The following is a 15247-nucleotide window of genomic DNA, read 5'->3' as shown; positions in this document are numbered from 1 at the left end:
ACTTCCCCCACCCTGAATCTCCCAAAATGATCTGTGATATCAAGATGAAGTGTTTACTTGTGTCTTCTCTTGAGGCACTGTTTCAAGACAAGTGAATTCCAACTCCCTCCAATGTGGATGTTTTTATTTAAAAAAAAACAAACACACTGTCTGTAGTGCCTATAAAGCCAAAACGCTATTCACATTGGACTTCTGGATTATCAACCCAATTTTTAAGAAAATAATTTATAGAAAATGAATTTGATAAAGTTAAATTAAAACTTCCAAGCTAAACATTTACATTAACACTTATTTAATAAATATTCACTGACATTTCTGGAGCTGAATTTTGTACACAGCCTCCATTACTGTGATATCCAAGCACCTCACATGGCTTGACATAATTGTTCCCTGTGGTGTAAACTAGTATTGTTATTCCCTCACACCCTGTTATTTAAAAAAAAACAACAAACAAACCACAACACACAAAAAGGACAAACTCTTAAGCCCTGCACTAGTGCTCTAATTCACTTAACCATCTTTTTCTACAGTGTAGCTTTCCAGCTGACCCACTGCTAAATCAAGAAGATTTTTTTAACTCCTTTCTCATCCTTCTGCAACAGGATATGACAAGGAAATGTCACATCATGACTTCATTTGCTGCTTACGTACTAATGTTACCCTGACATGATAGTGTGCTTTTGTATTTCACTTCATCAATACCTACCAGAGAAATGAGGCTGACAATACTTATATCAAAGCTAACATTTTGGAGTGCAGATGCCAGTGGGTTGGGGTCCATAGATGGAATGGTCAACAGCCACGCAGAAACATACATAATAGGTGCAGACACAAAAGTGCTTATCACCATGCCTGAGGTAATCTGCAAAAATGGTCAAACAAACAAGAACAAAGTTAATCAGATCTCAAACTAAATAATCTGCTTTCAGGAATACAACCACTGGCAAAATTGAACCTTTGAATTAAATGTACATAGACCTTTAACAAATCACTGAGTTGTTTCTACAACAAATTATTTAGAATTTGAGCCAGAAAGTATCCATTTTATACATACATTTTAACTGACTTCTGAAATAGTAGGAATAGAGATTCCCTACTGCAAATTTTTACAGAACTTTTTCATGGGTGTCAAGTATACTTATGACAGGTGTCAAATATACTAATGACTACAGCCTATGGGTGAATTTACAATGTCACAATTTACTTTTGGATGCAAACATTCACACCATAAATAAGAAAACATATAGTTATGCAAATACTAATACGCACCAATTCATGCGAAGAAGCCATATATATTTACATTTAAGTGGTTTCTATTTTGACTTCTCATTGTCTGATTTCTAGAATTTGCAAAGTGATGGAAGTGTGAATTGCTATTCATACTACAGATACTAAAGATCTCTGTTTTAAAGAGATTTTCTGAGTTTGTTGGGACAAAATTCTATCCTGTATGGTTTACTTCTAGTATCTTTTTTAAAAATTTTCTTTAAAAAAAGATACAACATAGATAACAAAAACAATAGAAGTCAACAGAAATGTTGTAATGTCACTTCAAGTGGAAGAAATGAAACAGTTACAACATTTGTATTTTAAGCTGAAAAGATAACTGATAACCTCCTACTATAAAAAAATGAATTTGTATTGCAAGATTTAACTGAAGGGCAACACAATAGAATCAGTTAAAGCGTAAGTTTAAGTTCTTTCATAATTTTTCAGCATTAAGCTAACACTGTTCTTACTGAAGTCAGTAACATAATTTGTTTTTTTCTATAAAAACAGTAGCTCAAAGATGAGGTCTTTAGAAAAAAAAAACAACCAACCAAACAAAAAAAACCCAACCCAAAACCAGAAACAAACCCACAACAAAAATAGTTCTTTAAATATAAAGGTATCCTAGTTCTTCTTGCTAGTGACAAATAAGAAAAGTATGAGGTCTTATTTATGAACACGTACTATCAAGACACTTGAGACATCAGGACCAGGAGAGAGTACTTTGCTTAATAATCTAAAATACAATTTATATTTGAGATCTAGAGAGTACAAGTAAATCTAAGGAGTCTATACTATGGAAAATCAAATTTATCAAGTCTATTTAAGTATTTCATCAACAAAGTTAAGCTCAATGATAGTACATGTTTGGGAAAAGCTAAGCACATACAATTCCTACTTCCATATTAAATTGACTTGCAAATATTGCGACACCAGGTGCTGCTGGAAAAACTCCATAAAGAAATGCATAGTTTGATAAACTGGTGTGGTTGACTACGCTGTCACTCTTGTCCAAGAGTTCCACCATTTCTCTACAGAGAAATGGCATCATAAGTCTGAAAAGAGAGAGAAAAACGTAATTTAAAAAAAATTACTCAAGCTATAGCAATAGACTCTTATCAGAAAATGAACCAAAAGGCAATTTAAAGCTTGTTTGAATACTATTTACTTTACTGAATACTTTATGAAAAGCAAAATCCTGACATTGTTTTGAATGATTGCCTTTACTGTTACATGACATTTACCAGTTGCTGCAAAATGTAAAGTTAAACCAGAAAAACCCATACACACAAAAAAGGGTAAAAATTACAACAAACTCTAGGATATAAACACATTCTCTGATTGTGCTGACATGTTCTTTGTATAAACCTCAGATTTAGAAAGGTAAAATATAACCACCACCCCCCTAATTTTTCAACTGTTAAAGTAATAGTAGCTCTAAGCAGTCAGAAATTTTGCAATTTAGACCACTTTTCAGTAAGCTGTCTGAAATACAGCATGGGCTCAAGCTTAAGTATCCCTTCTGAAAGTTTTGGCCAGTAAAACCACCCATCCCTGCAATACTCTTTTATTTGCCTTCAGCAATACCCCAGATCACACACAGACTCACTATGTAAGCCTTACAACAGCTAATTACATAAACACTAGTAAAGCAAAGTGGTAATGTTCTTACAAAATTTGCTATTGAGCTTATAGTTTACAGGCTAGGTCTTTAAAGTTTGCTAGTTAGTTGCACTGATATCCAAATGCACCTTCAAATTTTACAGTATAAACATAACCAGCAAACAATCCTTCTATTATGGTCATTGTAGCTCTGTAGCAAATAAAATATTTAGTTCACCAGTAACAGATATATTCAAGGGAAGATAATGATGGCATAATTTCTAAATTCAAACTGTCATTTATTCATGCTTAAAAGTCAGAAAGCAACCATTTTAAAGCTCTTCCAATCCAGCAGTTTCAAAGATTTATAGACAAAGCAAGGAAAATCATCTAATTTAGAGAAGTACTGTGTAATCCAAAGAAAATACAAATACTAATTAAATAATATTTAAACTCACTCTTATCTAACTATTTAACTACTAAATTTTCATTTAAGCTAATAATTTCCCAAACACTCCATTCGTGACAGATGGCCTGCCGGGACGACCATGAAGTCACAGCACCCCTGAATTTTTTTCTCTGCAGAGCTTGACAACAGGCTTGTAGTCTTCTACACTTCCTTTAAAAGTTAACAGTTGTACAGTGTCAAAGAGTTTGGGAAACACTCACCCAAAATACTGGAAGTGAAACATACTATCATTTTAATGATTTTGATTGGAAAGCCATCTGACCAGTATATTCAGAGCTTAAAACATCTAGAGAACAAAAATTATAAAAGTACATAAACCAAACTTACAGTTTAGCTGTGATGAGAAGGATCAGTGCAACAAACATACCCTTTGTCAGTTTTTTTGTTTGTCCCACCATAGTTAGTCCAAGGTAAAAAAGTGCAGAGCCAGAAAATGAACTGCCCAGTCCGTCAAGGAAGTTTTCAAGGTATTCGGGAATTTTCTGGCCAAGAATAAAGTTTGAGGCAATTCCTATGAAGACCATGAATACAATTGGATTCTGCAAAACTCGAAGGAGTGCTAGGCCCACTATTTTGATTTTGCTGAGTGACACAGTGCGATTATCCCTCCACTTCTGGATTTCACAGAAGATAAACCCCAAAGGGTTTAGCATCATAAGGGATATTGGAGCCACTAGGTAAATGTACTGGAGATATTCTGGGTAAGTGGTTTGATATAAAGCTTCAACTAGAAGACAGGAAACGAAAAGTGATGAGTGATGACATTTCAGTACAAAAATACATTAATATTGAAATTAAATTTTGTTGTCTGAAAACTAGAGAAAAACTATTTCATTTTCTTTCAGAAGTAACTGCATTTACAATCAATATAAGATGCTGTAGTAAGTAATCACCGTTACACCACAGTTGACTAATGAACACATTAAAGACCAAAGACCCAACACTATTTAATGATTCTATGAATATTCAACATTTACAGGAAAACAAACAAACAAACAAACAATATATAACACTCCCATGTGCTCATCCCAAATACTGAAAAATTTTTGGGTTTGTTCTTAATTGCTTTTCCTCCCCCCAAAAATAACAGTTGTGGAGAATTAAATGCACCTCTGCAGAACACAAGTTGCCTCTCATCTTAGGGGAGTCTCACATCTTTGGAATTTAACCAGTCTTCCATGGATAAATCAGGGGTGACCTTTCTACATTGATTCAATAAAATACAGCAAAGCAACAACCAAATACAAAATACATTATCACATGATTACTAGTTCATTCTCTGGGACTATTATTGCTGTAGCTCTAGTCCCTCAAGGAATTTTAAATCATGAGCATTTGTCTTCATTGCTACTACATACTTCTGAGTCAAGGTAGAATTGCTTCTTATTTCAAGTTTGTGATAACAGCACTTCAAAAATAATTAAAAGACTGTGGAAAGATATACAAGATTCTATTCTAGGGTGAATTAAAAAACCCCAACGTTTTTAAAAGTAGGATGTTATCTTTTACCTGCCTTATAATGTTATTTCTAATAATTTTCAGAAATATGCCAAATGATGCTTTCCATTATAGTTTTTCCTACCTTAGAAAGAAACACATTGTTCCCCAGGCAGAAGTATCTTAATATGCAGTGCAATTTTACTTGTACTACAAAGAGTATTAAAAACCCAGGAAGTACTATTGTATAAATACACCTACTAGACCTTTCTGTGGGATAGCTTAGCACTCAAAGTACTAAATAATGTTTAAGATCACTAAGCTGCCAGCTGTTGCAGGTATTTCCATTTTCCCATATACTAAACCTGTTATTTTTCTAAAAAAGAAAAAAACCTGGTTTTCAAAATCAGATTTTTACTTTCATATTATTTAAGCATCTGGAATGACAGGATCTACTAAGTGCTAAATCAACATTTACTATAAACAGTCTCCTCTTCAGATTGAATAAACTGACATTCTCAATTAGTTGATTTCCAGTATATAAGAAAAGGCACTAAAGGTGCTTTTCCTCTTACAGACCATGATTAAAGTACATATACAAGACTACCTGTCTCAAAATCCTAAATAAACTGCTGAACAGAACTACCAAGTTTGTGGTTAGTTACTACATTTATCAAGCCAGTTTTAAACACTAAATATATTTTGATAAACTTCAAACATGCTGGACACTTTTTATGTAAGTGATTTTTTTTTCTAAAACCTCAAACCTTAGAGTGAGCTGCTTTATACAAAATGCCCATTTCAATCAAATGCAACTCAACACAACTCACATGTAAATAACGCCTGAATGAAAAACGTAATAAATCATTATTTTTTGGCAAAATGAAACTGTATACTTAAAGTAGTTATAGACCTTAATATATTGTATTAACTGATGTATGAAGTCACAATGTATTTTCCTGGGTAGAAAAAAGTGGAACCAATGTAGATTAATGAGTCAGTAGGTGAAAAAAAAAAAAAAAAAAAAAAAAAAGTGAAATAATCCACAACTATCTCTGATGGAAAAAAATTATTTTTATTTAAATCAAGGTGACTACTTGCTGATCACAACAAAAAACTGAAATCAAAGATTTTTTTAATACTTAAAAAAAAAAAAAAAATCAATTCTCCACATCCCAGCTGCTCAAACTTACATGTAAATCACACACTAGCTGTTCATGCTCAATACAGTTAGCACCATTAAGTGTCATGGTAACTGAGGCACTGTCCACACAACACTCCTGCTACACCTGTGCTTCAACAATACAGCACCAGAGAGTACAAGCTGTTCTGTCAAGAGTTGTATCATCTCACCCAGTAATAAAAAACAAAGCTTTCTATCGTAGTAATTTATCTATGTCAGGGGGGTGCTAGCAAACTCCTGTACCAGTTGTTTTTCACACCAACATCACTTGTAGTGTAGAACTGTCATTTAAAGAAAAACAAAGTGGCAATCTTTAAAACTTTAACCTGTGTTTTAATTTTCCTATTTGAAAATCTTTGTTAAACAGCGAAAAATGGCGTAGTGGGTATTAAAGAAATTACATTGGTTGAAACCTCAGGATGTTATTTATTTATTTAGGAGTTCAAACTGCCTTTTGAAATAGTTTTATTATAATACACAGTATTTGTTAATACTGAGTTTTTTCCTTTATAAATTTAAACTGAAGCAACCTCTAAAATTATATTTCCATTAAAAGATCAGGCTTTTCTCAAAACACTACCTATCACCATACATAAAAGAAATAAACAATGCATTCTTTGTTGCCCAGTTATGCGAACACTTCAGAAAAGCCACTAACAGTAAAGTTTTCACATGTAACAGCATGAACCAAACACTGATGAAAGTCGGAAGAAGGGAAAACGAAATAAACAGCTCTTAGAAATAAGCAACTCTTAAGTACTTATTGTGTTACTGTTAAGTATTCCAGTAAAGCTCTTAATGAACTAAATGTTGTGAATTTGGCCAGATTGTAAATAGAAGAAATATTAATCATATCTTATAAATCATGAAATACATGGAGAAAAATGTACTCTGACAAGAAAGTCATCCAAAGTAGAAAAAAGATTTTAACTAGAAGGATACAACAGAAATATGTTCAGACAAAATAGAAAAAGAGAAACCCTAACTGGCATTTTAATTCAGTACCAAGAAACAAAGTTGTAATCCTTACAACCCCTATTTGTGATATAATTCAGATTTCTCTCAAGAGGAATAAAACTCAGGAGATGCAACTGAGGGAAACAGGATATTTTCATCTAATGGAGAAAAAGTTTGCAATTGCATTTGTCTATATTTTAGACATATACAGCAAATTTGAAGAGAGCAAAAAAGATTAAAGATTCTCCTGAGCACGTTGCTCTGGAACAGGGAGAATACAGAGCTACTTGTTACATATAATCTGGAATTACATGTTTAAGCTTCTCTTTTGTAACTGTATTTCCAATTCCGTAATCAAATATCTTGCTGCTTGCTTTGCTAGAATAAACTTGCTTTCTCTTTTTGTTCCTAACCTTGTCTAGATGATGAGTGATCTCAAGAGAATTTGAGAGGCATAGAGCATTCTCTCTTCAGGAAGCAGCAAACAAATGAAACATAGTCCAGACAGCCTCTCCAAATACCTTCCACTCGAGATGTATTTTGAAGATCCCCATACCTGCAGCGTGCTTTCCCACACCAGCCACACGGGTCAGCCTGGCAGGCAGCGCTGAAAGCTGCGTTGGCACAGAAGTGCCTCCCAAGACAGGTAAAAAGCACTGCAATTCAGGCAGCCGCAGGTGGGAGAAGGCTGCTACAACTCCACACCGCTTCCTAAGCACACAGTATGCATGGCTAGAAGCATATCAACATACCATTAAGAAAACGTATATATATATATATATATAAATAAAAATCTTGCTTATCAAAAGGGAAAAAAATAAGTCTTGCATAGTGGGATAAATTAAGTTTAATAACTGATGTTGCTTGGAATTCAGATACTTACAAGAACAAGAGTACACAGCTATATAAGTTATACTCTGAATGCCTCTTTGTGTTTTGTTTGTTTGTTAGCTCTGCTGGACTGGTGGTTAGTAACACATCCCGAGAATGGCACCACAGCCACATAAAATTCCGATTTGATACACAAATGCAAGTAACCACTAATCACGCAGCAATCTTGTGATACAGAGAAATGATGGTATTATTTCTTGTAACACTTGCTTTTAAAAGACTGACTTCTTCCATGACTAAAGATTATGGGATAAAATACCATTTGCTACATAAATTAAGTAGCACAAAAATGAGAAGTTTCTTCTGAACAGATTTAAAGTTTGTCACACACACTCCACAACCAGTAGGCACCAACATTATGGCTAGATTTTTTCTTTGAGCTACACCAAGACATAATGCCAAATCGGTAAAAACCCCACTACAGCTATTTCAGGGACCACAGGTACAGGCTCATACTTTGCAAAGCAAGGAATTTTGGTCCTGAGGGAAACTGGAAATTTCCCAGAAGGCAATATACCAATTTTGAAATTATATTTTAAATCAGTAAAAAAAAAATAAATCTGATTTATTTTAACATGACTAGATCATACAGACAACAGTAGTTGGATTGTTGTAAATTCTGCCTCATTCATACAGCTTACAGTTTTCTTCCCTTACTAAAACATACATGGTCTAAGGTCAAGAAATGTGACTTGAGAAATGTCTTCAATAGCTCATAACTTAATTTCAGAAGTCAATTTCAAATTATGGAAAAAATGAAAGCAAACACATCTAGAACACTGAAAAATAATTTTAAAGAAGAAAGCACACTTACCTATTGGATATCCCAGTGCAAAGTCATTGCTTTGTGTAGCAAAAATAGGGAACAAACCTGCTTTGCTAAATCGATTCTCAGGACTGGCTACCAACAATGTTAAAACGCAGACTAAGAAAAATACAGCAGCTTTAGCAACTAAAATACTGTACAGGAATGACCAATTCACATCAGAAAAGTTAAGTACCACCATGTTTTTGAATAGTAGAGCTGGGAGTGCAAAACGGGACACAAAATTTCCCAGTCCTTTGGCCTGAGTTGATGTGATAATGTTGGCTCTTCCAGCTACATAGCCGCAAAGAATTATTCCAAAGCATTCTAACAGGGCTGGAAAAAGCCTGCTTATTGACATAGAAGGAGTACCACTAGTGCTATTGAGTCCAACTTGTCCAGGCAAAGAAATAGACATATTAGCTGAAGATGAGAGATTCTTTGCATTGAAGTCTGAATAGTTATCCATTTTCTTTGACCACTTCTTCCAAAAAAAGAGCATGAAATGATTTCATCTGCAAAAGAAATAAATTTATTTCTTAACTTCCAAAACTGTGAATATTTATGGTAGTAGGCTCACTGACAAAAAAGTTTGCACTTAAAACTGCATTACAAATGAATTATAACTAATAAGTAGCTAAACAACTCTGAGAAAGAAGAATGCTGAAATACCATTCCATACACACATCACCTTCTCGCAACTCCACACAATTCAAGAAGACAACTGACAGAGGCTAAAAATCCCCAAATAAATTTGAGGGCAACAGTGAAATATTAAAACTAAATGTAGATTGGACATTCAAAAACCAAAAAATCTGTTGCAAGAAAAGGAGATAAAACAAGGATGTTTTATTATTCTAAACATCATTTAGAATAAATGACAACTCTTCAGCACTTTCCAGTCATCATTTCAGAAAACAGTAATTGCTAAATTCTCAGTGTATAGTCCTCGCTTGGTGGACTACCATTACAAATCTAGTTCACTAACAGAAAAGCATAACACTTTTCACATACTTAGCAGCTTGTAACCTTCCTTATCTCCTGAGCTCACTGTCAATTCCCTACAATTCTCACATATTCTGCTTTGAAAGAGAGAAATTTTTAGTTTTCTAACTCCTTTTGTTCACCCCAGAAAATTTTACTTCAGGTCCTCCCTAAACCATGTCCTACTTGTTTCTCTCCTTCACAATAAAAACACACCTTAAAACTCCTGATACTAAAATCCCACGCTTGTCATCTAACTACTGTTGTTCACCTCTGCTTCCACATGCCCAACTTTATGCATGGTTAGGAGTCCTCCTTATCTTTAGATCCTATTTAACCAAGGTTCTGCCCCTGAAACAACTCACCAAAACCATGAGAGGCCAAAATCATCTCAAACTCTTAGAATTGGTGTTCCACCTCAATTCTTTGTGACCATCATACCCTTTATCATAATCATCTTCTTGAAATTTCACCTTTCCCATATCTTTTGTAATTACAGTGCCTCCTAACTGCCCTCCCATCTCTACTTGGTCCTGCAACATTTACACGGGAGGATCCCTCTAAATTTCTGTGGCTGCTGATAGGGCTCTTTCCTTGTTCCTCTTTTGTCTCCCCACATCCTCTGCCTGTGTATTTTCATAAGCACTATTCCATTATAAATAGATGACTCATAGATCTTTCTTTCTAATCCAGACCTATCTTCTTCTGTTAAAACTATCATTTCAGCCTGTCTCCAAGATCTCTTCTGAGCATCCTGCTGTCAAATCATGTCCAGTGAGCCTGAAACTGCCCTCCTCCTATTCTCCCAAGAAGCAGTTACTCTGTGCCGTGCATCTATTTTGCTAGAGGTGAGTGACAAAGGTTACAAAATCCACTAATTTGGAGGAAATGCAACCCTACTGAACTCATACTCATCTATAACTCTGTTGCAAGAAAAATCTTCATAGTCTATTAGTATCAGTTCTTCTTTTGTACATCCTTCTACAGACTCATGCTCTGCACATCAAAACCCCCTTGCTTTCATATTCTTTCACAGCATAAGATTATGCCCTCTTAATCTATTACAGAATAACAAGAGGAATAGTCCTTACAAGAACTGAGTGCCAGTCAAGGAAGATAAATTTGACCAAGAATCACAGTTTCTGTGCTCTGGCACAAAATACACTTGGCAGGGCCCTCTACCTTCAAGAAAGATTTAGAGATCAAATCATCATATTGCCCTTCAAGCTTGTACCTTGCATTATGCAACTTCAACCTCTCCCAACATTTCAGTAACATGTGCTAACAATACAGTTTCCAGTTAGAAAGGGATCCATATATGACGCCGTGGCCAATGATTTAATTCATCGTGCTATTGTTTACCCACATTCCTACATACAATTCTTTAGGCCTATAACAGTGAAATTTAAGTATGTATTAAATCAAGTATTTATGTACAACACATATGTCTCGTGACTCCTGATCTTCACAATCCCCTTTGAAAGGGCTGACTGTAACACAGCAGGTTCTATATGCAGGTAGAAATGTAAAGTCGGCAAATCAGATGAAGAGAAGACATTAAACACAAATATTCATTGGTCAATAGCAAAGTCTTGCCAGAAGCAGATATGGCTTTGCTGAAACAGTTCTGAAACATGAGCAGTCCATCAGCTAACTAACATATAGAATTTTGACATAACTAAATCCTGAAGTATTCTGGAAAGGAAGTCAAGATAATGTACTCTGCTTTGTAGATATAGAACCTAAGGCAAAGGTGAACTGGTTTGCCATAAGCTATGAAACATATCAGTGGCAAAGCTGAGATTTCCAGCTCCCAAACCAGTGCTTTGTACAGCACAATGGCTATATCTGTGCAAACTGACAACTGGTTTAAGAGTCTTCCCAGCCTCTTTGTAGCCTATCCACAGGGAACCGAGAACTGATAACAGCCAGGTAAATAAGCAACTAAATCAAAGTCAGAGCAAAGGTAAGATCTTGTATGCTCTATTTCACACCCTGGCATCCAGCATACACATATTCACATGTAGTACGAACTCTTTGACTCATGACTTTTATTTATGCCTGAGGCTTTTAGTAAGCACTCCTACAATGCTGTTGTAATTTATCGGGACTGAGCAGCTGCATCATCCAAATCTGTCCAGTAGTCTTGGCTATGTCTTCTCCCAAGGAAAATGAGTCTCACTTCAAGTAGGGCTTATTTTAAAGGTTGTATTTTTCTTATGTTATAGATTATATATTTGCCAAGATGTATTCAGATCAGGAGCTCAAAGCATTATCTACTATAGAACGATGGAAAAAACTTGCAATGAATTCAGCAGACAACAAACCATTTCTTCTACTAACAAAATTTAGGGAAGTTCTTGGGATTTGCAAAATGTCCACAAAAAGATGAAAGACAGATTTCCAACACTGAATTCTTGAAAGAAGCCAGCCACATTCTACACTAGCTGCCAAATGAAAAGCAGGTTTTTGGCACAGCCCCACCTCAAATTCTTCAAGCTTGCAGCACTGCATAGAGGTAAGGCTCCTGACAATGCAACATGTTCAACATACTCCCTGCTCTGTTGAGGTATTTTTTTCAGCAATAAGATAAACGTGAAGCTTTTTTAACCATATGCAATGTTTGATCTGTAGCAGAAGTGTATTTTGGTTATATCTATCCCTAAATTGTACCATTCCTTCTCATTCCCTGTGACTACATATCCAAGGCTGTATCTTTTACCATCGTGTCAATACTAATGACAAAATTTATTTTCTGACATTCTTACTCACAAAAGCCACAGTCCACATAAAATCATATAGTGGGAAGGACTCCTTCCACTGTAACATCTCCTTCCCCTCTCTCCTAAAAACTGGTTTAAGCTATCCAGGCTTTTTGCTTGCACAGACTAAGCCTTCACAAATGAGTCTATCAATGCAGCTACACAAGCCCATACTTTTAAACCAAAATTGTGTGTAAATTAAACACCTCTCTTCCCTCTGTATTAAAATTATTATTTCTCCTCATAGAATTGCTACAAAATATACGTGCCCTTGTACCCAGTTTTATAATTCAGGACTTAAATATGCAGAAGACCAACTCTCTAGTTGTATCAGTCAGAAGCATGTGCTAAATCCCGTATCTTCCTCACTAGATCAAAACCGACATGGATATACAACCACACATCCTCCATCATCTTTTGTAAAGTGCCACAAATAGTTCTGCAGCCTTCCTTCAGGCTATCTTCACCTTGAACTTCATTACAAGGGACCCTGTAAAGTCAGGCAGGCCCAGTTTTTGGTGAACCACATTGAGTTTCAAAGAGCGAAACTGCATCACACTAAAGCCGCTACTGGCACTCCTCAGAGGGCTTTGAGTATGAATGATCTCTTCAGCTCCAGAGATAGGCACATCCCAAAACATTCACATTTAACACAGGTATCTACTGCAGAGCAGTGGGTATTTTCCAGAAATGCAAGCTCTTGCACAGCATACTGCTTAACACAGTAAATACATCTCAGCCTCTTTTGCTCTGTAGGATACATGCATTTACATAACTGTTGTGAGATTATGTAATGACTAATCGCAGATTTAACATATAGCCTTATCACACCTGGGGCTTAACTCAAACTAGCATCTCACATGAGTGAAATTATTCAATTCATAGTTCTTAATTAAATCAAAGACATCGATCTGACGCAAAACCAAAACCTTAAATGTTCTACACAGAAACTCATCTGTTTGTACAGTAGACATAACAAAATAACTAATCAAATGACACTAAAATAAGGAAATATAACACAGTTCCAAAGGAAAGCACTTAACTTTGACTCCATAGGACATATGATTTGTGGACTGAGGATTGAGATTTGAATCCTTGAAAACTCAGACACAGCTGCACTGTTGGGAACTGCAGGCCAATGAAAACAAAGCTTTTAGGAGCAATGCTGCTTTATTTGCTGTCAAGTGCATCAAACATAGCTGCTTGCAGCCAGACTGTCAGCTTGCATTTGTAAGTAAAGACAGTACAGCCAGCATGAGAGGAAGCCTGGTATGAAGACCAACAAGAGACAGAGAGCAAGGAACAAGTGCTTTACAATTCCCTTGAAACAAACTGGAGCTGTGATATTTGCCTACTTCTCTCGTAGGCTGTCAATATTTGTAAAGTGTTAAAATTCACCAGACCAGAAACTCAATTCTCCAGCAGCTGTGAGTTAAGCAACATCAGGTTCCCCTCCAACAACCAAAATAGAGTTGTCTCCTTTTCCAGCAAGAAAATCCCTTTCATCTTCTTTTCTAATGAAAGTCAAAGACTGTATGAGAGAATAAAAGAGATACCTCAATGTATGTCTTCCCTCTGGTCTCTCATTCTCAAGCTCTCAGCTGATAATCACTCTCAGGATAACTCTGGTGACACTGGCAAGGCTGTGCACATTGTTCACAAATTATATCCCACAACATGACCTCATTTCCTACTTTAATGCAATGTAGAAACATCCCAAGGATGACACATTATTTTATTCAGGAGACTGAAAGTGGAATCCGGGCTGGAATAGTTACCATTCATGGCAGTTCTAGCATCTCACCCTCAGCCCCGGTAAGAATGTACCATATGCATTTTCATATAGAAGTTTGAACAGTAAGGCAAAAAGGAAGCAACTTTAGAGCATTACGATGATAAAATTAAGTGAGAAGAAGTGATTACTGCAGTTCCTATTCCTGTGAGTTAACCGCAATGTTTACTTTTCTCTTTACTGTGCTAAGAAAGCACAGAGAGGACAATATTGTACCAGCAATTAACCCAAGAAGTGGGCCACCCCTAGCTTGAAATCCAGACAACGCCACAAGAAATATCAGACCTTAAGTATCTCCGAGCAGTTATTTTTTAAGATTGCATTTCTTTTTAATTTTTTTTTCCTGTGCTGTCATTACAGAGAAAGCACCTGGGCAGCAGAGAAGCAGGGGAAGCCAGTGCAGAGAAAGCCCTGCGAAGCCAAGGCCTGCCCTGAGCACCCGACTGGCAGAGCTCAAAACGGCAACACTTGCAGCTCCATCAGCATTTGTCAGGGCGGGTGTTCAGACAAGACCAAATGAAGCAACACGTGCCAACAGCACAAAATATCCAGCCAGCAAAACACATGGAAAACCTACCTCCCTTTAATTTTCTATCAGGCTCCTCTTAGGGCTTGTCAACAGATAGATACATGCTTTTGCAGCAAACAAAACATTTTTCAAAATACAGATTATATTTTACTGTCAGCAGCACCTCACTTACCCCACTTGCCAAATAGAGATGAAACATCCTCTGACTTAACAGTGAGAAAGCCACAACAAAACCAAACACCTCTTGCCTACCCCTTTTTTGCCCATCACTGCTCTCCTTTCCGTGGTCACCCCAGCTACAAGCACACAGCATTTTCACTAAGAGACACCAGAGAGATACAAAAATAACAGCACTGTCCTGTGACAGCTGTCTCACTAGAAAATAAAGCCAGAAGCCGGGGGAAGGAGCGGGCAGCTTACCTACTTAGCTTTTGGTAGGCGCCTCCGCACAAGGGTACCTATAGAGGATTTGTACTCTGCCAAGGTGAGAAACTCCCCAAGGCCGAGGCCGCCGGTACCAAGGGCCAGGAGGGGAGGACTGGCCCGGCCTGGCCTGACCCGCCCCGG

The 15247-nt window shown here is 36.4% G+C and overlaps 1 protein-coding gene and 2 long non-coding RNA genes across 7 annotated transcripts in view; 1 reads left to right on the top strand and 2 right to left on the bottom strand.

The window, feature by feature from the left end:
• Positions 1–15241, bottom strand: part of GPR155 (G protein-coupled receptor 155) — a 28998-nt gene extending 13757 nt beyond the window's left edge. For 4 of the 5 annotated variants that reach the window (XM_026852774.1, XM_026852778.1, XM_026852777.1 and 1 more), the window contains exons 1-5: positions 15101–15241; positions 8623–9128; positions 3668–4067; positions 2159–2324; positions 707–862 (exon numbers count right to left, since the gene is read on the bottom strand). In XM_026852774.1, coding sequence (XP_026708575.1) covers positions 707–862; positions 2159–2324; positions 3668–4067; positions 8623–9115 — 1215 coding nt within the window. In that variant the 5' untranslated portion in view covers positions 9116–9128; positions 15101–15241. The remainder of the gene's footprint in view (positions 1–706; positions 863–2158; positions 2325–3667; positions 4068–8622; positions 9129–15100) is intronic. The other variant, XM_026852776.1, reaches the window with a different exon arrangement.
• LOC113482280 overlaps positions 4075–15247 on the top strand; it is a 20156-nt gene continuing 8983 nt past the window's right edge. The window contains exon 1 of the long non-coding RNA XR_003398811.1: positions 4075–5810. This is a non-coding gene — a long non-coding RNA (uncharacterized LOC113482280). The remainder of the gene's footprint in view (positions 5811–15247) is intronic.
• LOC113482281 lies at positions 7868–8616 on the bottom strand. Its single transcript, XR_003398812.1, has 2 exons — positions 8015–8616; positions 7868–7973 (listed from the first exon to the last, which is right to left on the bottom strand). It is a non-coding gene; the product is annotated as an uncharacterized LOC113482281 (long non-coding RNA).

This window comes from Athene cunicularia, assembly GCF_003259725.1.
Source record: "Athene cunicularia isolate RWA chromosome 7 unlocalized genomic scaffold, athCun1 chr7_part1, whole genome shotgun sequence".
In the NCBI taxonomy this organism is placed as follows: domain Eukaryota; kingdom Metazoa; phylum Chordata; class Aves; order Strigiformes; family Strigidae; genus Athene; species Athene cunicularia.
Note: the sequence above shows the minus strand (reverse complement) of the source record. Positions and strands in the feature narration are given on the sequence as shown.